This window comes from Erinaceus europaeus, chromosome 14, assembly GCF_950295315.1.
Source record: "Erinaceus europaeus chromosome 14, mEriEur2.1, whole genome shotgun sequence".
NCBI lineage: Eukaryota > Metazoa > Chordata > Mammalia > Eulipotyphla > Erinaceidae > Erinaceus > Erinaceus europaeus.
Genome location: NC_080175.1, coordinates 42,725,011 through 42,747,405, shown reverse-complemented (window position 1 = coordinate 42,747,405; position 22,395 = coordinate 42,725,011). Strand labels below are relative to the sequence as shown.

Genomic DNA, 22,395 nt, shown 5'->3' with positions numbered 1-22,395 from the left:
GGGGAGGTAGCCATCTTAGGTTTGGGAAGCAAGAAAGCAGGCTGACCCGAACAGGGTGTGGGGGTGCTGTGTGGGTGCTCAGCTGGGCTGTGCCTCATTGCTTGGGTGCAGGGCGAGGGCAGGTTGCCACAGCAGCCTGGCTAGGTCCTGAGTCCTGAGTCCTGAGATGCAGCTTTTACATAGTGGTGGCCTGGGGATGGCCCGTTGTTTTTTTTTTTTTTTTTTGCGGAGCTGTGCCATTACGTTCTTTGGAGACTGGAGGGAGCTGGCTGTGGTGCTGAACATAGACCCAAGCGCCAGCCAGGATCTGGCAAACTGGGAGACCAAGGAGAGTGACTTTGCCCCCCACTGGCTGGCTTTTGGAAGTGCTGAGTTACCCATTGTTTGCAGGAGGAGGGCCAGGGCAAAGACACTGGTACCCTACATCTTGCAGAAAGCAGGGTGGCACACACAAGGCATTACCTCTCCCAGCAGCCTCTCTTCAGTGGGCCCCTGGGGTCTTCCTCACAAGTCAGTGGGTTTAGCCAGCTGCTACTGAGTTACCATGGTCTGGCAAGAGATCAGGGTTCTCATTGTGGCAGTGGGCTTCAGGAAGCTCTCAGCTGCGCCTCATTGTCTGCTCTGATTATAAAAATAGTGCACGTCCACTGTAGGAAATTGGGAAGATTCTGAGAAACACAGGAAGAACATTTGTCCTTGCTGGTTTGTTTTCAAGCATCTGCACCTCTCTGTTCATTTCTTACAGAAAACAGGATAAGCCTCCCCTGGTTGATTCCTGCTTGTGGACATCCTGTGTGGGGGTGTGCTGGCCCCTTTGGGTGGATGCTGGTACTTTTCCCCATGGGAAAGGTCTGGTTCTCTCTGGGGTGGGAGATGAGGTGGCCTTGTCTCCTGACTCCTCTTCCCTTGCTTTTGCTCACTGGGGGGAGGGAGGAAGGAGGAGGGAGGAGGGAGGAGGGAGGGCGGAGGGCTGAACACCTCATCCTTATGACAGGCAGGAGGATGGTGAGGGGACAGTGAGCCCCTGTCTGGTGGCCCCTGGGGACCTGGCTGGGAGGGTACATTTAATCAAGGCCCTGCTGGTGGAGGCACGCACACACAGAGCCTAGTAGGGCACTTTTGGAGAGCTGTATGCCAGCACTTAGAGCATGGAGATGGGGTGAGAGCTATATGGAGGGTCTTCAGGTAGATAAGATAGCTGGGTGACGGCAAGGGGATGAAGGAGACTAGCCTTTGATGAGACCAATTGGGAGAGCCATTCCAATCACCCACGTGGGTGGCTGGTGTGGAATCTACTCACAAAGGGATGTGGGTATGTGTGCAGGGGTGACCTCAGTGAGAGAGGGGCTAGGAGCAAGATCCCCTCTCCCACGATGTTGCTCCAGGGATTAGAGGCTGTGTCCAATGTGGTCAGAAGGCAGGAGGGTGCACACAGCAGTTCTCCCTCTGCCCCTATCCCTGGGTGCTACCTCTCCAGGACTGGGGCACTGGGGGCTGTCATGGTCACCCCTGCTCCAGTCAGTTCCCTGAGGGCCTGTGTGCCAAGGATGCTGGTGGGGGGCCTGGGAGACACACTCAGGTAAAGCCTACAAGGATGGGAGTACATGTCCACCATGGGAGACAATGCCTGCTGAAGGAATGCCCTCCACAAGCAAAGGTAGGGCTGCCCAGTCCCCGTAGGAGAGGACTGGTAGACACACTGCAAGAGGAAGCAAAGCTGTTTATGCTTCCCCCTCTTAAATCAGGCAGATAGCCCCCATTGGGGACAGGATGGTGGGTGCTCAAATGGGGTGTCTGCCTGGCCTCACCTAGATCTTTCCTGGCACAGAGGGAAACTGAGGCACAGTGGAGGGACATTGCTGATGGATGGAATGAAAGGGTGGGAATGGAGAGGCAGTGTGTGTGGGGGACCCAAGAGTGGATGTGGGAACATGGTGGGCAGGTGGGTGGGAGAGGGCAGGGAGGCCCTTGTTGGCTCCCTGCACCTGTGGTCTAAGGGCACAGGTGGCTGTGGGGAGCCTGTCCCCTGGGAGCTGTGAGCTCAGAAGGCCCTGTGCTGAGCAGGCAGGTTTCTAGCCAGGTCTAGGAGGCCTCCTGACTGATAGTCTTTGGGGATCCCCCTCTATACAGCCGGCTGGCCCCAGAGCAGCCTGGCCTTTCCATAGCATGTAGTCTTTCCCAGGGCCCAAGGGAGCAAAGGGGCCTGCATCCTGGGGGTGGCCTGTGGGTGCTGCACAGTGGTGTGTGTGTGTGTTTGTGTGTGTGTGTGTGTGTGTGTGTGTGGTTTCTCCAGGAGCCTGTGGTCTCGGTGGAGCAGTATTGAAGGACACTGACTCCACAGCCCCCTTACTGGTGAGAGGGACAATGACCATCCCCAGGTGACCAAGAGGACCCCCTGGGAGCATCAGCCATGCTGGGTGCTGGGTGCTGGAAGAGGTGGGGTGCATGGCTGTGGGGGCTGAACGTCAGGTCAGGGAGTGACTACAGGGACAGTGGGAGTGGCCAGGAGGCCCAGGCAGTCTGGATTGTGTGTGGAGACCTGGACTTGAGTTCAGAGATTGACCTCCTGAGGGTCTGGTCTTACATCAGGTGGCTGGCAGGTACAGACATTGTGGGGAATTGTGGGAGAGGGCGTCCCACCTGCTCTCTTCTGCTTGCAGAGTCTCCAGGTGACTGAGCCTACAGTGACCTTTCCCTTGCTAGGAGATGGAGGCAGTGCTGGGCAGCAGCTCATTAGGGCAGATTTAGACTCCTTCAGCTACTCAGTGACCCCAGGGTGTGGGAGTGTTGGGGGGAGAATATGCTGTCCTCATAGTTACTCACTGTTGAGCCCCACTCGAGAGTCATAGCCTTACAGCATGGAGGGGGCTCCTTAGGAGGAAAGGGATGTTGGCAGGACCCTGCAAGCTCTCATGAGCCACTGCCAGCCGCCAGGGTCATGTGTGCTGTGTGTGTGGTCCCTGGAGGACACACCTGGATGTTAGCCTTTGGGGGTGAGTGGAGGCCTGAGGTTGAGTCCTATACCTCCTTGTTCTTCCTCTGTCTGAGAACATGAGGGGACTGGGGGCAACAGTGTCAGCCCCCTCTTCTGTCCACCCTGCCACCCCTCAGTTGAATGCTGTTTTCATGATATCATAGAGTGAGGGGAACTTCCCCACCCTCTCCCTAAACCACCTTTGGGGAGCCTGTGCCCAGGCATCCACCCTGGGTCCCCCACAGGCAAGTGGTGATCAGGAAGGAGGTGGCAGCTTTGTCAGGCTAAGTAAGCTCTGCAGTGAGATGGGGGAGTAGAGAGGCGGAAGCAGAGGGACTCTCTTCATGTGGGGAACCCCCTCAAGTGCAGGACAGGTGGGACACTGTGCCCTTGAGAGCAGCTGGTGTGGCCTCAAACTGGCCGTGAGTCTGGATGCCTGTTTGCGGTTCCCCCATTCTGAGCGAAGATGATGCTGTGGATCCTGGGGGTGCTGGGCTGGGTTCTGGGGTGCACTGGCAGGCCCAGGGCCCAGGGTTGTCAGGACAGTGTTGGCTGCAGCTAACCCGTGTGCCCACTGCTAGGCCTGAGTGCGCTCAGAGCCCCCTCCCCTGTCCTAACTCCCAGAAACTGGGCAACAACAACTTAAAGTGCTGTCTCCCTGGTCACTCCCCCAGAGAAGCACCCTGATTTGACCTCAGGGTTATCTGGTAGGCTTCATGGGGACTGCAGACACCCCCTTTTCCTGCCCTGAAGGCCACAGCAACAGCGACTGTCCGACCCCGCCTCTGGTAGTTCAGGGCCCAGCCTGCCTAGGCGGAGCTGGCCATACTCACTGGCACTGGAGTCTGTGCTTCCAAGCCACTTTCTTCCAGAGTTGCCATGTCCTCAGGACTCACCACCATCATGTCCCCTAGTCTGTCCCTGTGTAATGAGAGGGTTCTGAGGTGCAGCAGACCTATTTCCATTCAATCTGTGTGCCCAGCGTGCTCAGGGCTGGATCCTAGGTGTCCTGTCCTCTGCTGGGTGGTGCCTGGCTCCATCTGCAGGGACGAGCGTGGGGCTGTTGGCTGGGGTGCTGGGGAGTGGGCATTGTGTCTGGCCACTTGGGTGCCTTTAGAAAGGAAGGAGGAGGCCTGCTAGTGATGCCTTTTCTGAGGGTCCAGCTGCCAGGCCTGACACCTGGGTAGGGAGGAGTCAGCTGTTATTGAAGCAACCACCCTGAATCTGTGGAACCTCCTCCTGACTGGGGAACAAGGGGGGTGGCCTGTCCCAGTGCCCACTCTTCTCCCTACTATGGGAGTGCACTGGCTTCCTTGTGCTCTCCATGTGGGTGTGCCATTAAGTGACCCCCCGCCCCCTGTCAGCTGCAACCATCTGTTCCAGAAACTACACAAACAAAATTGGGATCAGTCCTGTGCTTTTTGGGTAGGGCTCCTGGAGAAGAGATGGGGTGCTTCCTCAGTGTGCCTGTTTGAAGGGGGTCCCCAACACAGCTACTACCTGCTGGTCATTGCCCTACCACAAAGGGTGGGTGATGCTGTCATATCCTAGAGACCTGGACACTGACAGCAGGTCCAAGCTGTGCTCAGGAAGCAGAGTCACGTTACTTGCCCTGGGGTCCAGGTCTTGTCTTTTATTCTCTAGAATTTTTTTTCTATGCCACCAGGGCATAGAAATTGTTTTTTCTTTGCACTTGTGTGATTCTACCACTCCCAGTAGACTCTCTTTCTTCCTTCCCTCCCTCCTTCCTTCCTTCCTCTCTTTCTTCCTTCCTTTCTTTCTTTCTCTCTCTCTCTTTCTTTTTCATTTCCTTCTCTCTCTCTCTTTCAACATATAAATGAGAGACATAGAGGGAGAGAGAAACAGAGGCATAAACAGTAAGAGAGACACCATGGCGCTGCTTCCCACAGCATGACGCTCCCATGTAGTCCTTGCACGTGGTGAAGTGTAAGCTCTTCCCCCTTAGAGAGTGTTTTACTTAAATATATCTTTAAAATTAATTATTTATTTTGGATAGAAACAGAGAAATTGAGAGGGAAGGGGAAGAGAGGGAGGGAGGAAGAGAGACACCTGTATTTCTGATTCACTACACAGGAAGCTTCCCCCCCTTGCAGACAGGGACCAGAGACTTGAACCCAGGTCCTTGCACACTATAATATACTTGCTCAACCAGGTGTGCCACCACCCAGCTCCCTGGATTTTATTTACTTATTAATGAAAGAGATTTAAGGAGAGAGAGGAAGAGAACCAGAGCATCTCTCTGGCAATGCACTGCTGGGGATTGAACTTGACACCTCATATTTGAGAATCCAACAGTTTACCCACTGAGCCACCTTCCAGACTGCAGCAGAGTGTTTTTTTAAATTATCTCTAGTTATTTATTTGGTAGAGACAGTTAGAAATTGAGAGCAAAGGGGAAATAGGGAGAGAGACAGAGAGATACCTGTAGCACTGCTTCACCACTCGTGAAGCTTTCCCCCTGCAGGTGGGGACCAGGGGCTTGAACCTGGGTCCTTGTGTGCTGTAATGTGTGTGCTTAGCCAGGTGTGCCGCTGCCTGGCCCCTGGAGAGTGTTGTTTTTTTTTTTTTTTAAAGATTTTATTCATTTATTAATGAGAAAGATAGGAGAAGAGAGAAAGAACCAACTATCACTCTGGCACAGCGGGGACTGAACTCAGGATCTCATGCTTGAGAGTCCAAAGCTTTATCACTGTGCCACCTCCTGGAGCATTTAAAAAATTTTTATTTATAAAAAGGAAACACTAACAAAACCATAGGATAAGAGGGGTACAACTCTACACAATTCCCACCACCAGAACTCTTTATCCCATCCCCTCCCCTCCCCTGATAGCTTTCCTATTCTTTTTTTTTTTGTCTCCAGGGTTATCACTGGGGCTCAGTGCCAGCACTACAAATCCAATGCTTCTGGAGGCTATTTTTTCCCTTTTGTTGCCCTTGTTGTTTATCGTTGTTATTGTTGTTGTTGCCATTATTGCTGTCGTCGCTGCTGGATAGGGCAGGGAGAAACCGAAAGAGGAGGGGAAGACAGACGGTGAATTGACCCCCTGCAGGTGGGGCTGGGGGCTTGAACCGGGATCCTTATGCCAGTCCTTGTGCTTTGTGCCATGAGCACTTAACCCGCTGTACTACCGCCTGGCCCCCAGCTATCCTATTCTTTAGCCCTCTGGGAGTATGGACCCAGGGTCATTATGGAGTGTATAAGGTGGAAGGTCTGGCTTCTGTAATTGCTTCCCTGCTGAACATGGGCGTTGGCAGGTCGATCCATACTCCCAGCCTGTCTTGGAGAGTGTTTTTAAACAGAACAAAGAGCTAGCTGTGGTGGGCATAGCAGTGAATGGTGTGATCTGTGAACTGACTATCTCCCTGGCCTGTGTGTCTGCTGCTAATGGTAGGTCAGCGTCCCCTCCTCCTTGTCCCTGGGTCCCTACCTGGTCAGACTTCCAGGACATATCATCCTCCCTTTCCCAGGTCACCTGCTTGCTCTCCCCTCTGCCATGAACATCCTCCCTGCTCCCTCTTGGCACCATCAGTTCCCACCCACGTGCAGTCCCATCCAGGGGCCGGTGGGCATTGAGGCTGAGCTGATCTGGGTCCCACCAGCTCTAGTGTCAAGGCCCGGTTTTCTGTCCCCAACCCTGTCCCCCAGGTAGCTGACCCTCTCTGCCAGTGGCATAGCTTCCCACTGCTTGGTTGGGAGAAATTCTGCCTATTGGCCAGCTGTGGTTGATGAAAAGCACACAGAATGTCTGGACATTATTTTTTCAGGGCTCAGTTAATTGAATAAATGGGCTAATGAGCAAAGGAAATTAATTGCAATTTTGAAATATGGCCATTTCTCTGACTCACTTTGTCTGTGTGACTCCCGTAGGCTGTCTGCCTTCTGAAGCCAGAGCCTCTGAGCAGGCATCCTTAGGCCACACACCCTGGGAGGTGTCGCTCAGCCTCAGGGGGCACCCTGGAATCCCCCTCAGGGCCCCCAGGGCTGTGGTGTTCAGTGTGTGCTTGGTGTGGCCCAGACTTGTGCCCAGTTTGGTCATAGTTGACCTGAAGGGTCTTAGTGGCCCCCACTGGGGAGGCTGGTGGCCTGATTCGTAGGCATTGGGTTTGGTGTTGGGGTGCTAAGGGTGGGGTGCTGGCCTGCTGCTGGCCTGTCCAGTTCCTTAACTACTTAAAATATTTTATTATTTTTGTTTATTGATTGGCTAGAGACAGAAATCAAGAGGAAATGGGAGGTGGAAAGGGAGAGAGACAGAGAGACACCTATAGCACTGCTTCACTGCTCATGAAGCTTCCCCCCTGCAGACAGAGACCAGGGGCTTGAACCTGGGTCATTGTGCATGGTAACGTGCTCAATCAGATGTGCCACTACTTGGCCTTTTAAAAAATTTTAAAAAATATTTATTTATTCCCTTTTGTTGTCTTTGTTGTTTTATTGTAGTTATTATTGTTGTTATTGATGCCATTGTTGGATAGGACAGAGAGAAATGGAGAGAGGAAGGGAAGACAGAGAGGGAGAAAGACAGACACCTGCAGACCTGCTTCACCGCTTGTGAAGCGATTCCCCTGCAGGTGGGGACCAGGAGCTCGAACCTGGGTCCTTGTGCATTGTAACATGTGCACTCAACCAGGTGCAATTCCACTCACCCCCAAGATTTATTAGTTCATGAAAGAGAGAAAAAACAGACTTCCTGCTTGAGAGTCCTGTGCTTAATCCACAGCGCCTCCTCCCAGGTCACCTACAGCTGTTTCATGCCTCTTGGGCACTTGGGGTCTGTGCTATAGCTGTTCCCCTGGTCCCCAGCCTATGGTGGTTGGGGTGCTGGGGCTGTTAGTGCTGGGCAGAGTTTTCTGTTTCTGGGCCTGGAGACAGTAGGTGAGGGTGAGGGGGGTGGCGCTTGACAGTGCTCTGGACATTGGGATGCCCCTTGCCTTGCGGCCCACTGACCACCAGCCCCTGCCGTTAGGTTCCTGCTGGTCTTCTCCTGCCTCGTGCTGTCTGTGTTCTCCACCATCAAGGAGTACGAGAAGAGCTCTGAGGGTGCCCTCTATATCCTGGTGAGCCTGGGGTGGGGGTTAGGGGGGTGGTGCTGAGCGCTGCACAGAGGTGGAGCTCTGAGCCCTGCATAGGTTGGGGATGGGGGCTGGAGCCCCTCAAAGCTGCCTTGGCTGGTGAAAGCTAGTGTGTCATGTGGTCTGCCCTTCTCTCCATCTTTGTCCTGCTCCTTGGTCCTGGGGTACAAGCTTGCATCCCCTTTGCAGCTGCCTGGAAGCTCCCTCAGCTCTCCCCTGTGTGCTGCCAAACCATTGCCACCCCCACAGGGTGGGCCTCCCATGCACTGCCATCCTGTTGGTTTAGAGTCTCTGATGCTTTGGTCCCCTCTGATCCCCAGACCCCAAGTTATGCATGCACCTTGTACCCTCTCCCCCACTGCCCCCCCCATAGGGTCCCTGTCCTCCATGGACCAGTTTGTCTGGTCCCATCCCAATTCCCCACAAAAGGTAGCCCCCCACTACCACACCACAGCACCCTGTTTCACTCATCTGCCCCCCTCAAATGATGTCACAGCCCCTAGCAGACTTCCTGGCAGCACCTCTGTTCTCTTTGAAGCTGAGGGCCCCAGGTGGCCTCCTCTCCAACAGAGGTGTGGGGTGTTCCCAGTAGCCCTGGGGTGCAGGGAGGAGGTGGAGCTCAGAGCAGCCCCTGATGGTAGGGCGATGCCATGGCAACCACAGCATAATCTCTCTGTTGCCTTGGTGACAGTGGGGGCTGGGGGTCCCTTGAGGAGGACGATCTTTGCTACAATCTACTGTGGGAAACCCTCCTTCCATTCCTGCAAGCCCGCACCCTTTGCAGTTAGTTATCTAGGACCTTCCCTCAGCTCTGTGCTCCCACAACATCACCAGCCTCTCCCTCAGCCACCCACACCAGGCCCCACAGGAGGGAACCCCACACCATCACCAAGTTCGCCCAGACAGCCCCCCAGACTATCACCACTACCCCCAAACTATCACCAGCCCCCCAGGAGAGCCCCCCATACCATCACTAGGACTCTAGCACCCAGGATACTTTCCCCATGGCCCTCCCCCCCCCCGGGCTCACTGCCGCCCCCTGCAGGAAATCGTGACCATCGTGGTGTTCGGCGTGGAGTACTTCGTGCGCATCTGGGCCGCTGGCTGCTGCTGCCGCTACCGGGGCTGGCGGGGGCGCCTCAAGTTCGCGCGGAAGCCCTTCTGTGTGATCGGTGAGGTGGGCGGGTGGCCGGGCCTGCGCGGGGGTCCCCGGCTGTCCCTCCCCAGCTGACTCCCCTTACTCCCTCCCGCCAGACATCATGGTGCTCATCGCCTCCATCGCGGTGCTGGCCGCCGGCTCCCAGGGCAACGTGTTCGCCACGTCGGCGCTGCGCAGCCTGCGCTTCCTGCAGATCCTTCGCATGATTCGCATGGACCGGCGCGGCGGCACCTGGAAGCTGCTGGGCTCGGTGGTCTACGCCCACAGCAAGGTGCCCGCGGGCGTGGGGGGCGTAGGGGCCGGCTGTTGCGCCCTGTCACCCACCTCTTGGGCTCTGCTTTGGGGCAGTCAACGGGGAGACTGCAGCCCCCCAAGTTCCCGGGAACCCTAAGGTCGTCCCAGTGTGTGTGTGTCTGGCTGTCATCCTGCCTGCCTGAGCCCCCGGAGCCTAATCACGAGAACAGGCGGGGGTGGGGCAGGGGAGCTCTGGTGGGGCGGAGGGAGCCCGGGGCATCGGGTCCGCCCCCCCCCACGCCGTGCTGGACCAGCCTGTACCTCCCAGGAGCTGGTCACTGCCTGGTACATCGGCTTCCTCTGTCTCATTCTGGCCTCCTTCCTGGTCTACCTGGCGGAGAAGGGTGAGAACGATCACTTTGACACCTACGCTGACGCGCTCTGGTGGGGTCTGGTGAGTACACAGTGCCTGCCAGGCCTGACTTCTTGGGTGGTGTGTGTGTGTGGGGGGGTGCTCCACTGACCACACCAGCCCCTCCTCCCCATTACCACTCGGGTGTGAGACTGAGATCGCTCTCTTGCGCCATCTTCTGGCCACTCTTGAACATGACAAGCAGAGGTTGTGGCTTTGAAAGGAGGGGGTGGCTTGGGAAGGTGGGGCCCACTGTTTCCTGGGACCCCAGACCCCGCTCTGTGAATGTTTCCTGTGGCCTTGGGCATGTCTGGTGCTGGGAGAAGGAAGAAGACCAGTGCATGAATACCTCATCTGTCGCTAAGAGGCCTGGAATCTATGTCCTCTCATCTGACCTTGTGGTGTGGCAGAGAGGTGTGGGGTGCAGTCACTGGGTCCCCCCCCTTGCCTGGTGACTGTCAGGCATCAGCTTTCCTTTCCCCTCCCCTACACCTTTCAAGGGCAACACCCATACTTTTTTCAAGATTTTAATTAGAATCTGTCTTATTTTTTGAAAGATTTATTTGGTGTGGAGTGAACTGATCTCTCTTGCATACGTGATGCTGGAGATCAAACTTGAAACCTGTGCTTGCAAGTCTGGTACTCCACCCACTGCAGATCTCCTGGGCTACTGTTGGTTTTTTTTTAATGTTTATTTATTTTCTACTAGCTTAGGATAGAGAAAAAGAAAGGAGAGGAGGGGAAGACAGAGAGGGGGAGAGAAAGACAGACACCTGCAGACCTGCTTCACCGCCTGTGAAGTGGCCCCCCCTGCAGGTGGGGCGCCGGGGGCTTGAACCGGGATCCTTACGCCAGTCCTTGCGCTTTGCACCACCTGCGCTTAACCCACTGTGCTACCGCCCGAACCCCCATCTGATTCTTAAGTCCCCTGAATACCAGGACCCCCTGAATTCTGGCCCCCAACATTCTGCTTCTCCCAAATCTTGGCCTCAGATATCTGACGCCCCTCCCCAAATGTTGGCTGTCCAAATGCTAGGCTCCCTGTATTGGACCCCTGAATTCTTGGGTTCCCCACAATGCTAGGACTGAATGGTGAGGCTCCCTGATCACCCACTTTTGAGCTGCCTGGGTTTGAATGCAGATGCTGATAGTTCCGAGGTTCTGGGGGGAACCACTTTTTGAGACTGCCTGTCTGAATGTCCCTATTCCAGCCCTCTCTCTTGGTGCTGGGGTGGGGTACTGGGCTGTGTGTGTGGGGTCTGCTCCCTCCTGATCCTTAGGCCCTCTCTGCTTCTCCATGAGGAGGAGCCTCCATGAGGGGTTCCTTCACAGCACTGGATTCTGGAGGCCTTGCTCCTGGAATCTCAGACCCTCAGTTCCGGGAATTGAAAGCAAGTCTTCCCATGGCCCCTTCCTCCTGGGCTCTGCCTGAGGGGCACTGAGGTGTGCCCTTTTCTCTCCCTCACCCAATATTGTGTCTGCCCCCCTATAAATTTGCTGTCTCCTGCACCAAGAAGGGGCTTGAGGGTGTCTGTCCCCTCTTACTTGTCGAATTGGTGGCTTCCTACTCACCTGGATGGGGTGTTCCCTCCCGCAAATCACTGCCCTCTCGTCCACCCCTGGGGCATCTCCAGCCCTCAGCACCTCTCTCCACCCCCACCAGACCCCCGGTTTCATTCCTACCTTCTTCCTCAGGATCTGGGTGTAGAGGGAGGGGGCTGATGTTGACATTTCCTTGTCTTTGGGATAGTTCAGTTTATGCTGAAAACAAGTAAGCAGGTTCGCTGTTCCCGGGGAAGCACCCACTGATTCCCCATCCTCAGACTGCATGCTGCCTCCCTCTCCAGAACATTCTATGAAGGTTCCATGTGAAGTCCCCCTAACATGTTCTCACAACCAGATGTCCAGGCCGAGCTGTAGTTTATTCTTCATTTGCAGCTTCAAGGCTTTCCCTCAGATCTACACAGCAGGCCTCAGGGGACTCTGCCACTTCCAGGTGTAGGGGAGGGGTGGGCCCCCGGGGTGGGTTGTGAGGGATAGGGGGTAGTGGTGGTGAGATAATTGAGTCTCTGTAGGGTGAGGACGGTGCTCCTGCTGTCTCTCCCCTGGTGTGGCAGCTCTGCCCTTCATGGTCTGGCCAGGGCAGCCATATTCCCAGTGGACATGTCCCCCCATCCCTTGTTTAACTGGGACCCTCTATCATGGGGCTTTCCAGAGGCACATCCTGCTGCTGGCCACACAGTCAGCAGCTCCCATCTGTGTGTGGCACTGAGTGTGGGCATCAGGCTGTGCTTCTGGGACTGAGTCTTGGCAAGGTTGTTTGTGGTGGGCAGTATAGCTCACCTGGATAGTGCGCTGCTCTGCCACGTCACGGCCGGGGTTTAAGCCCAGCCTCTGCCACACTGGAAGAAGCTATGGTGCTGGTGTCTTTCTCTCTCTCCTTCCATCTCTCTGTTTCTGTCATTCTCTATCTGAAAAAAGTCAGCTCAGGGAGGGGATGGTGGTGCACACGTCACCATGTTCAAGGGCCCAAGTTCAAGCTCCCGCTCCCCACCTGCAGAGGTGAAGCTGGTCTGTAGGTGTCTCTGTTTGTCTCCCCTTCTTTACCTACCTCCCCTCTCTCAATTTCTGTCATAACTAATAAAAGGAAAGAAAAAAAAAAGAGGAAAATATGGCTCCCGGGAGCTGACACCAAACCCCAGCAATAACCCTGGTGAAAATATAAAATATTTTAAAAAAGAAATCAGCTCAGATTGGTGACGCCCTGGTGATGTGATGACAGAAAACAAGCAAAACAAAAACAAGGTCACTGGCTATACAGGCCAGTCTGACTGGTCCTTCTCTGAGCCCTTCCGTCTTGCCCTGCTTATCCAGGTCACCTGTTTACCCTGCCCCCCAAACCCTCACCCTGTATCTTAGAATATTATTGCCTCTAGTTAGTTGATTTCTTAAAAATATTTATTTATTTTCTCTTTTGTTGCTTTTGTTGTTTTTTCGTTGTTGTTGTAGTTATTATTGTTGTTGTTATTGATGTCGCTATTGTTAGATAGGACAGAGAGAAATGGAGAGAGAAGGGGAAGACAAAGAGGGGGAGAGAAAGATAGACACTTACACACCTGCTTCACCGCCTGTGAATCGACTGCCCTGTAGGTGGGGAGCCGGGGCACGAACTGGAATCCTTATGCCCGTCCTTGCACTTTGCGCCACGTGCGCTTAACCCACTGTACTACCACCTGACTCTCTAGTTTGTTGATTTTTAATTGATAGTAAAGCTTTGAAACAAACGAAAGTCGCGGCCACTCTTGCACATAGATACACAGGTTGGAAACCATATCTCTAAAATTGTGTATTGTAAATCCATGTTAAGTCAATTAAGAAAAGCTATTACGTGGTCTGGGAGGTGGTGCAGTGGGAAAAGCATTAGATTCTCAAATGTGAAGTTCTGAGTTCAATCCCCAGGAGCACATGTACCAAAGTGATGCCTGGTTCTTTCTCCCTCTCGCCTCCTATCTTCTTCATAATAAGTTAATAAAATGTTAAAAAGTTATTGCACTATAAAAACACAACTTGGGGGGCCAAGTGGTGATGCACCTGGTTGAGCACACATGTTACAGTTCACTAGGACCCGGGTTCAAGCCCAGTCCCTAACTGCAGGGAGAAAGCTTCACAAGTGGTGAATTAGTGCTGTAGGTGTTTCTCCTCCCTGTCTCTCTTTCTCTTTCTCTTTTTTTATCTCTCTACCTCTCACCCTCTATTAAAAGAAAGGAAGAAAAGAAAGAAAAATGACCATGGGGAGTGGTGGAATCATATAGACATCAAGTCCCAGTGATAACCATGGCAGCAATAAATACAGTTAATACACACACACACACACACACACACACACACACACACACACACTCACACACCTACACACACACACTCACACACACACACACACACCTACACACACACACCTACACACACACACTCACACACTCACACACTCACACACATACACCCCTACCTGCTCACCATCCCTCGGAGTTCCAGACTCAAAGCTTGCACCTCACGCCTCGCACTGGGGTGGGGAGGGTAGGTAGGGGCTCCTGGCCCCTTCCTACCTCTCTATCCTTGGCTGCCCTCTGCTGAGCCATGATCTCTGACTCCCCCACCTCCATTCCAGCCTAGATGTTTGTGTCAGACTTCTGATATTTCCCCAGGCCCCCATTTCTCTGGGTTACTGCTGTGGAGTGGGGTGGGGAGACTGAGTTTTGACATGCTGTTGCAGGGATGAAGGATGGCAGGTACCACTCTAGCTTCAGGGGGACCTTTGATGGATAATGTGGGGGTGAGGGGGCCTCCTTGTGTCTTGCCTGGCCACTGAGAGGCCATCTCCCTGATGCCCAGCCTGGCCTGCGGCACACCCAGTGACCTGCACCTCTGCCCCACAGATCACGCTGACCACCATTGGCTACGGAGACAAGTACCCCCAAACTTGGAATGGAAGGCTGCTGGCTGCCACCTTCACTCTCATTGGCGTCTCCTTCTTTGCTCTTCCCGCTGTGAGTCCCGTTGCCTTTCAGCCTGAGGGTGGGGCATGTGGGGTCTTGGACCATTGGCCACAGGCAGCCCTGGACTCTTGTCCCTTTGAAGGATGGGCTGGGAGCTTCCCAGGACCAGATTCCACAGTGCTTATCCCAGCCTTTAGGGGTTCCCAGGACCACACTTCTGAACCTCAGCTGTCAGACATGGACAGTGCCTCCCAGCCTGTGAGCTGAGCAGTGCTCTGGTGAAATAAAATAAAAAAAGATGATGCTCCACAGCATTTGTCATAAGAGAAGCCATGAGATGCCATTTTGTGTTTGCAGTGGCAAAGTTAAAAAAATAGAAAAGAGGAGGCTGGGTGATGGCGTACCTGGTTGAGTGCACACATTACTATGTACGAGGACCTGGGTTCGAGCCCTTTTCCCACCAATGTGTGTGTGTGTGTGTGGGGGGGAGTTTCATGAGTGGTGGAGTTAAGGCTTGCAGGTGTCTTTCTGTCTCTCTCCCTCTCTATCTCCCCCTCCACTCTCAATTTCTCTATAAAAAAAGAGTTGCTGGGAGCAGCAGATTCTTAGTGTTGGTACCGAACCCCAGTGATAACTCTGCAGGAAATAAAAAGAAAAAAAAAAGGAAAGAGAAGAGTAGGTGAGGATGAGAAGCTGAGCCCACCTCCCTTCCCCAGTGTTGTTGGTGGGAGTGTCAAATGGTGACATTGTTCTGGGGAAGTGGGGGTTCTGTGAAAAGGCAGCTGAGGGCTAGATTGCAGAGGGTCAGGCCTGAGGGGTACAGTATAGAGTGCCTGTTTTGGGTCTCTGCAGTGGAGTCCCCAACTCCTCCCATGTCTGTGTGGACATGTGGAGGAAAGGGTTAGTGTTCAGCCAGGTGTGTCTGTGAGGACACCCCTGGGTTTCTTCAACCCAGGTCCAATTGCTCCCCCAGCCTGGTCTTCAACTCTTGGGTAGAGGGGGTGGGGGGATGGGAGGCCATAGTGTGTAGATGGGCTGGGCTTCCCTGGACAAGACCTGACTCAGGGGGCCATGGCTCTGACCGCCACACTCTGCAGGGCATCCTGGGCTCTGGCTTTGCCCTGAAGGTGCAGGAACAGCACCGGCAGAAGCACTTTGAGAAGCGGCGGAACCCAGCGGCAGGCCTGATCCAGGTAAGGTGGGGGACAGGGGACCCCAGAACTAGACCAGAGCTCCTGCTGGCTAGGGGTGGGTGGGGGTGCACAGACCTTGCTCCTCTGTGGGGATGTGTGGGATTGGGGGTCTGAGTGCTGACAGCAGGTGTGGCCACAGCCTGTCCTCACCCCACCCCTGCCTGAGCTGTGGGCAGCAGGTGCACCCCACATCCTATCCCAAATAGAAACTCCCATGCAGATGCCTCAGCTGTCTGTCCTGCAGGCTCATCCCATCCTCCTTTGTTCAGAATGGCAAGGTGAGAGGGGGGCAACAGGGAGAGTCAGGGTGCCCCCCACCCCCGGCTGAGCAATTTGAGGGTTAGCTACTGCAGACACCTCCTCGCTCCAATTAGGGGGTTGGTCCTGCTCCCATGCAAGGCTTCTGTGGACACAGCTGTAAAAGAGTTTAAAAAGAGAAAAAAAAAAAACGCTTAAAAAGAGCAAAAGAGTTTAAAGAAGCTAGAACAATGGGCTATGGTCCCACAGTGATGATGAGAAGCCACTGTGCTTATGTGGTGCAGAGGGATAACCAGCCCCCAGGAAGCACCCAGGTAGTGTGGCTAGCCAGGCCCCCACTGCGCCCTCTCCTCCCAGGATTGTGTCTTCCTAGCCCTGCTTCTATGATGGCAACTCAGGGCATGGCCTGCCAGGAATGAGCAAAAGGGAAGCATGTGTGCCAGGCCAAAAGGTTGCTCTGTGGCAATGTACTGGGGCTTCAGGAAGGCCAGTACTTATTTAGCAGAAAGACAGAGGCACTAGAGCACTGCTCAGCTCTGGCATAGGCTGGTGCCAGGGATTGAATCTTTGAACTCAGGCATGAGTTCAAGGATTGAACTTTTGAACTCAGGGTCCCAGGCATGAAAGTCATGCCATTTATCTGTGGGGTGACTCCTTGTGGAATCAACTAAGGGGTCTGCCTTTGTGTCCTGCCTGGAAACTTTCTCAGGCTTGGGTGGTTGAGTAGCCTTCTAGCCAATGTCTGTCAAAAGTAAGCAAGGGCAGACAGAGCAGCTGCAACCATTGGGGCAAGAGACAGTAGGCAGTGACCAGCCACAAACAGATGAAAAGTCTAGGAAGGGAGGGATTTGGAGACAGAGAAGGCCCTGGTCTGTCCTCAGGTGAACCCTTATGCTCAACATGCAAGCAGTGTGGCGAAGGAAGAACTGTACACACCCTGGCCAAATGCTAGCCATGGCTGCAACTCAGTCAAGACCAAGGGCATCTTTTCCTCTTTTACCTGGGTTTGATGAGACCTCTGTGATGTCACTAGCTGAGCACTGAGTTGATGGAATTTCACTCTGGCTACACAGGATGAAGACGTACTGTTGACAAGGTAGTTTAGATCAATCTCCAAACAATGATGATGGGCAACTAGCAGTGAGATGGAGAGATATCACAATGGTAGCACACACTTCATGCTTGAGGCCACAGAGGTCCCAGGTTCAATCCCCAGTACCACCATAAGCCAAAGCTGAGCAGTGCTGTAGTCTCTCTTTGTCTTCTATTAATTTGAGTAAAAAATCTTTAAAAAAAAACAAACCGATAAGCAGCAGCAACAAACACTCAAAAGTGGAGAGATTCCACACAATAGTATTCATAATGTCTAGTTTTCAACAAAAGTCACAAGGTAGGCAGATAAGCAGAATGCTTGTGGAGCATTCACAAGGGGTAAGAAGAAAAATCTCAGTCATCTGACTTGTCAGATAAAGACTTTAAATCTACCGCCTTACATATGCAAAGAAGAGTAAAAGGATACCTGAAGGGGAATTAAAGAAATCAGAATGATGTCTCACCAAGAAGAATGTCAAGAAAAAGATAGAAGTAGGGAGTCGGGTGGTAGCGCAGCGGGTTAAGCACACGTGGTGCAAAGCGCAAGGACTGGTGGAAGGATCCCGGTTCGAGCCCCCGGCTCCCCACCTGTAGGAGAGTTACTTCACAGGCGGTGAAGCAGGTCTGCAGGTGTCTGTCTTTCTCTCCTCCTCTCTGTCTTCCTTTCCTCTCTCCATTTCTCTCTGTCCTATCCAACAACAATGACATCAATAATAACTACAACAATAAAACAAGGGCAACAAAAAGGGAATAAATAAATATATATAAAAAATAAAAATAGAAGTTATTTTTAAGAAGTCAAAGGAGATTATATAAAAATAAGGTTGAATTAAAGAAAAAATGTAACTGAACTGAAAGCTTCACTAGTGGTATTCAGCAGAGGAAATGTGAGCAAGAAGAAGAATGAATCTTCAAATTTGAAAACAGATCAGATGAAATTACCCCGTCTGAGGAACAGAAAGAAGAAAGAATAGAGAAAGATAAATAAGTCTGGAACACTGTTAAGTGGACCAGCATATATACGTGAGGGAGAAAGCAAGAGAAACGAACAAAAGGAATGTTTGGAGAAAGAAAATCTATGTCCCAAACTTGATGAAAGATGAATTCATACTTCCAGTGCAAATTTAGAGACCCTCATGAGTATACCCATCACACGCTGCTGAAGCCCAAAGACAAAGTGAGAATCTTAAGAGTAGTAAGAGAGAAGCGGCTTTTCAATGGGGTCATTAGCCACTTTCTTGTTAGAAGTTATGGAATCCAGAAGCTAGTGGGATGAAAGGGTAAAAAACAAAACAGAACAGAACTGCCACTCATTAATTCTATGTCTGCCAAAATTATCATGCAAAAATGAAAGCAAAATCAAGACATTCCCTTGTAAGCAAAATATGATGACACTGAATGCCAACAACACTGCCCCACAAGGAATGGTATAAATAGCCCTTCAGGTTGAAATTAAAGAACAGTGGATCATAACTCAGGTCATAGGGTCACTGGTAAAGATAATTACAGAGGTAGATATAAAAATAAGTAGTACTAGGGCTGGAGACTTAGCTTCTAGGTTCCAGGTTCAGTCACCAGTACCACCTTAAGCCAGAGCTAGACAGGCCTCTGGTTAAAATAAAATAAATAAGTAGTAGTACTTTACTTTTTGGTGGTTAACTCAGCTTTCCCCCATGTGATTTAAAGACAGACACATAAGTATTAACATACATTTATTCTGGAAATATAATATATATAAGATGTATTTTACATGCTAAGGAGACAGACCATGATATGAGCAGAGTATTATACTTCTTGAAGCTAAGTTGATATTAATTCAGACTAGATTGCTATGAATTTTAGATGCTAATCATAAGCCATAGGGTAGCCATTAGGACAGCCACTCTTTTTTTTTTTTTAACCATAATGTCACCTTGAAGAAGCATTCCTTTTTTTTTTTTGCCTCAGGGCTTATTGCTGGGGCTCAGTGCCTGCACTATGAATCCAATGCTCCTGAAGGCTATTTTTTCCCTTTTGTTGCTTTTTTGTTGTGTTATTGTTGTTATTATTGCTGTCATTGTTGTTGGATAGGACAGAGAGAAGTCGAGAGAGGAGGGGAAGACAGAGAGGGGGAGAGAAAGATAGATACCTGCAGACCTGCTTCACCACCTGTGAAGCAACTCCCCTGCAGGTGGGAAGCTGGGGGCTCGAACTGGGATCCTTGAGCCAGTCCTTGCGCTTCACACTATGTGCCCTTAACCCTCTGCACTACTGCCCAGCCCCCAGAAGCATTCTTTTTAAGACTGATGCTGTAACAGGGGCACAACTCCACATTCCCCCAAGATAAGTGTCAGTATACCTCACCCTCTGACATACTGTCCTCTTCCATCACAGAGCATTGGGCCCCCAGCTGCACCAGAACACCTCTTCTCCCCCATCCAAGTTCCCAGATATGCTGTGACACACAGTCCACTAAGGTTTCCCCATGTATTAACCCTTGGGGACAGTCAACTTTAAAATAAAGAGAGGAGAGTAACAATTATATGGGGGTAGCAAAAGAACTCACTTGGATACTTAAATAACATTTCATCAAAAATTAAAACCTTTCATGTGTCTCTAAAGAGCATGAAAAAACAGTCCACGCAGTGACTGTCTTTTGAAGATATTCAAAAACTACAAATCTGTTTACCATTCAGAATCTATAAAGGACTTCTACAGCTCAATGAGAACAACATAAATGAATGACAGAGAATGCAAGGCCACTAAGCCCGTGAGAAGATGTTCAGCCATGCTTGGCACAACAAGGGACAGCAGGTAGAAACTGTGAGGCACTTGATGCCCCATGGACCAGCTAAAATTCCAGCAGTTGTAGAGTCGGTGTGAGAAGTGTAAGAGATGACATTGCTCTGGGAGAAGTGTGGTTCCTTGAAGCGTGCACCCCAGTTCCCAATAGCACCCCAAAGAAAAAATGGCTGTCCCCCAAGACATGCACACAGATGTTTATGCCATGTGCACTTAACCCACTGTGCTACCACCCAGCCCCCTAGATGGATGTTTGTGATTCACAGTGTCTGAACTTTGGGACAGCACTGCATGTCCATGCATGGAGGGACAGGGACGTTCTGACCCACCCAGCAGAGTGGAAAGAAGGAAGTGCTGACAGGCCAGGATATGAACGACCCTGGGACACAGGGCCGTGCAGCATGTGAGGCCACCCACAGGAAAGGTCCAGAACCCTGAAGTGCATGGACACAAGGATGGAACAGAGGTGGCCAGGACCTGGGGCAGGAGGATGTGGGGATTGGGTAGTCTGGGGGAAGTGGCGTTCCATCTGAAAAAGAGAATGAAAAGGAGGAAGTCGAGAGTGGCAGCTGCTAATATGCTCAGTGGTGCTGAGATGTACACTTGGAAATGAGAGAGGGAGTGCCTGAGTATTTTCCTACAATAAAAGGGAGATGTGGAGGCCTGGCCTTCTGGGGACCATCCACAGGGTCACTTCTGGTGGCCAGTCTACTCTGACTGTGGCTCTGGACATTAGGCCCACTCTGTCACCCAATAGTGAGGTCACTGGTAAGGGCAGGAAGGGACCCAGAACTCCAGCTACCTGAAAGACAGGAAATCCGGGAGGGAGCTGGGGCTTCCAACATACATCTAGTTTGTTGACTTGCCTCCCTCTCCAGACCCCACCAGAAATGGGGTGACTGTACGGCACTGCACAGATGGGCTCCCCAACATGTGGGGGCAACATGGGGGCTGGGGCATTCTGTCAGGCAGGGTCACTGTGCTTACTGACTTTCCCTAACTATGGGTGCCTGCCCCCCCCCTGCAGTCTGCCTGGAGGTTCTACGCCACCAACCTGTCGCGCACAGACCTGCACTCCACCTGGCAGTATTATGAACGCACCGTGACGGTGCCCATGTACAGGTACAATGCTCATGTCCTGTGGTTCATTCTCTTGTGATTCTATTTCCTATTTTCTTTTTATTTTTTTTTTTGTGTGTATTTTCTTTGTGTGCGTACTTTCAAGGAGTTTTGTGTGGCCCTTTTGCGGTATCTATTTTGCACTTTATTTTGGAGCCATTTTCCACCCCATCCCCTGCCCTTGCTTTCTGTCCTTCTGTCCTTGTGTTGTGAGGGTGGCAGAAGACAGGTCCTTACACACTCCCAGGTAAACTGAACCCTCTACCCCATGGCTCCCGTGGATGCAGCCCTGGGTGGCCACCAGCTCAGGAGGAAGAGGGGACACCCTGAGGCTGGAGCCTCTACAGGGAAGGTGCCACCAGAACATGGAGGCTTTGGGACCAGGAAGGAGATTGTAACAGTAGCATCCTGGATGTTTCCAGCAGGACAGACTCCAGGGTGCCCCTGGGTGGGGGTAAGGGGGGCGTGGTCTGAGCCAACAGGCTATGAGGCTGTGTGGGTGGACAGTGCATTGGGCTTTCAAGAGTAGGTGGCAGCTTAGATCAGGGACTGAAGTGAGGGGCTGGGGGCATCCTGGTGCTCATCAAATGCCCTCAGGGTAAGTGGGGGGGGGAAGCAGGGTACTGGGGTGTCCCACCCACTACCCTCACCAGCTGGGTCTCTCTGTACCCCTGGAACCCAGGGCTGTGCAGGACTTGGAGGCGGGGGGGGGGTTTCCCCCTGAGGGTTTGAGAACAGCAATACCATCAGATCAGAGACATGGCATCTTGCCACCTGCCTGTACACAGGTTAGGGTGCTGGAGGGAGGGTGCCCTTTCTCCCCTTTAGTATTCATCTTTCTAGAACATCTAGGTCCCTCCTCCCCCAGAATGCTGAGGCTCTGAGTCCTCTCCCCCACCCCACCCCAGGTAGGCCGACCCCCCATGCTAATTGTCTTTGTTTTGTTGTCCTCCCGCTCTCCTTGACTTTTGGTTTTGATTTTCATTTTCTTACCCCGTTCTTTCTTCCAATGTTCTGTTCTCTCCCCCCCTCCCCCTTGTGTGCATGTGAAATACTTGAAAGCTCGCAAAGTCAGACCTACGGGGCCTCCAGGTAGGACACGCATGGTACCCAGTGTGTGTGGTGTGGTCCCCGTCTGGGGCTGTGACGGCACCCCCCCTTTGGCATCCTGTCGTCGCAGAGCCGCTGCCTTCCCACCTGCACCTCATGTCCTGGCCAGTGTTTTGGGGCCTCAAGCTCCCTCTCATTCTCCAAACCCACTCTGCCTGAAGCCATCCTCCCTTCCCCCATGTCCCCTCTTCCCTGTCACCCTCCACTGTCCCCAACTCCCTGCTGCTCATGCTCTGTCCCAGGTGGTGTTTGTCACTCTTGCTTCCTGCTGTGTCCTGGAACCTGGGTCCTCCCTGGCTGAGTCTCACAGTGGGGGGCCCCTCTTCCCACCCTCACATTCCCTGGACCCCAGTTAGCACAGCACAAAGAGGGTGCCCTCCACTAACTTTAGGTTCCTTCTCTGGAGTGGACCCCATGTCTCCCAATCCCCCAAGAAGTGTGGGGTCAGTGGGATCCCTGGATGAGAACCTCCAACTGAT

General features: G+C 52.5%; 1 protein-coding gene across 14 annotated transcripts in view; it reads left to right on the top strand.

Moving 5' to 3' along the window:
- KCNQ2 (potassium voltage-gated channel subfamily Q member 2) overlaps window positions 1–22,395 on the top strand; it is a 47,245-nt gene that overhangs the window by 6,617 nt on the left and 18,233 nt on the right. For 8 of the 14 annotated variants that reach the window (XM_060171618.1, XM_016188715.2, XM_007524421.3 and 5 more), the window contains exons 2-9: window positions 7,960–8,050; window positions 9,111–9,237; window positions 9,320–9,495; window positions 9,787–9,912; window positions 14,304–14,414; window positions 15,461–15,556; window positions 20,715–20,809; window positions 21,869–21,898. In XM_060171618.1, coding sequence (XP_060027601.1) covers window positions 7,960–8,050; window positions 9,111–9,237; window positions 9,320–9,495; window positions 9,787–9,912; window positions 14,304–14,414; window positions 15,461–15,556; window positions 20,715–20,809; window positions 21,869–21,898 — 852 coding nt within the window. The remainder of the gene's footprint in view (window positions 1–7,959; window positions 8,051–9,110; window positions 9,238–9,319; window positions 9,496–9,786; window positions 9,913–14,303; window positions 14,415–15,460; window positions 15,557–20,714; window positions 20,810–21,868; window positions 21,899–22,395) is intronic. The other 6 variants (XM_016188716.2, XM_016188714.2, XM_060171617.1 and 3 more) reach the window with 1 other exon arrangement.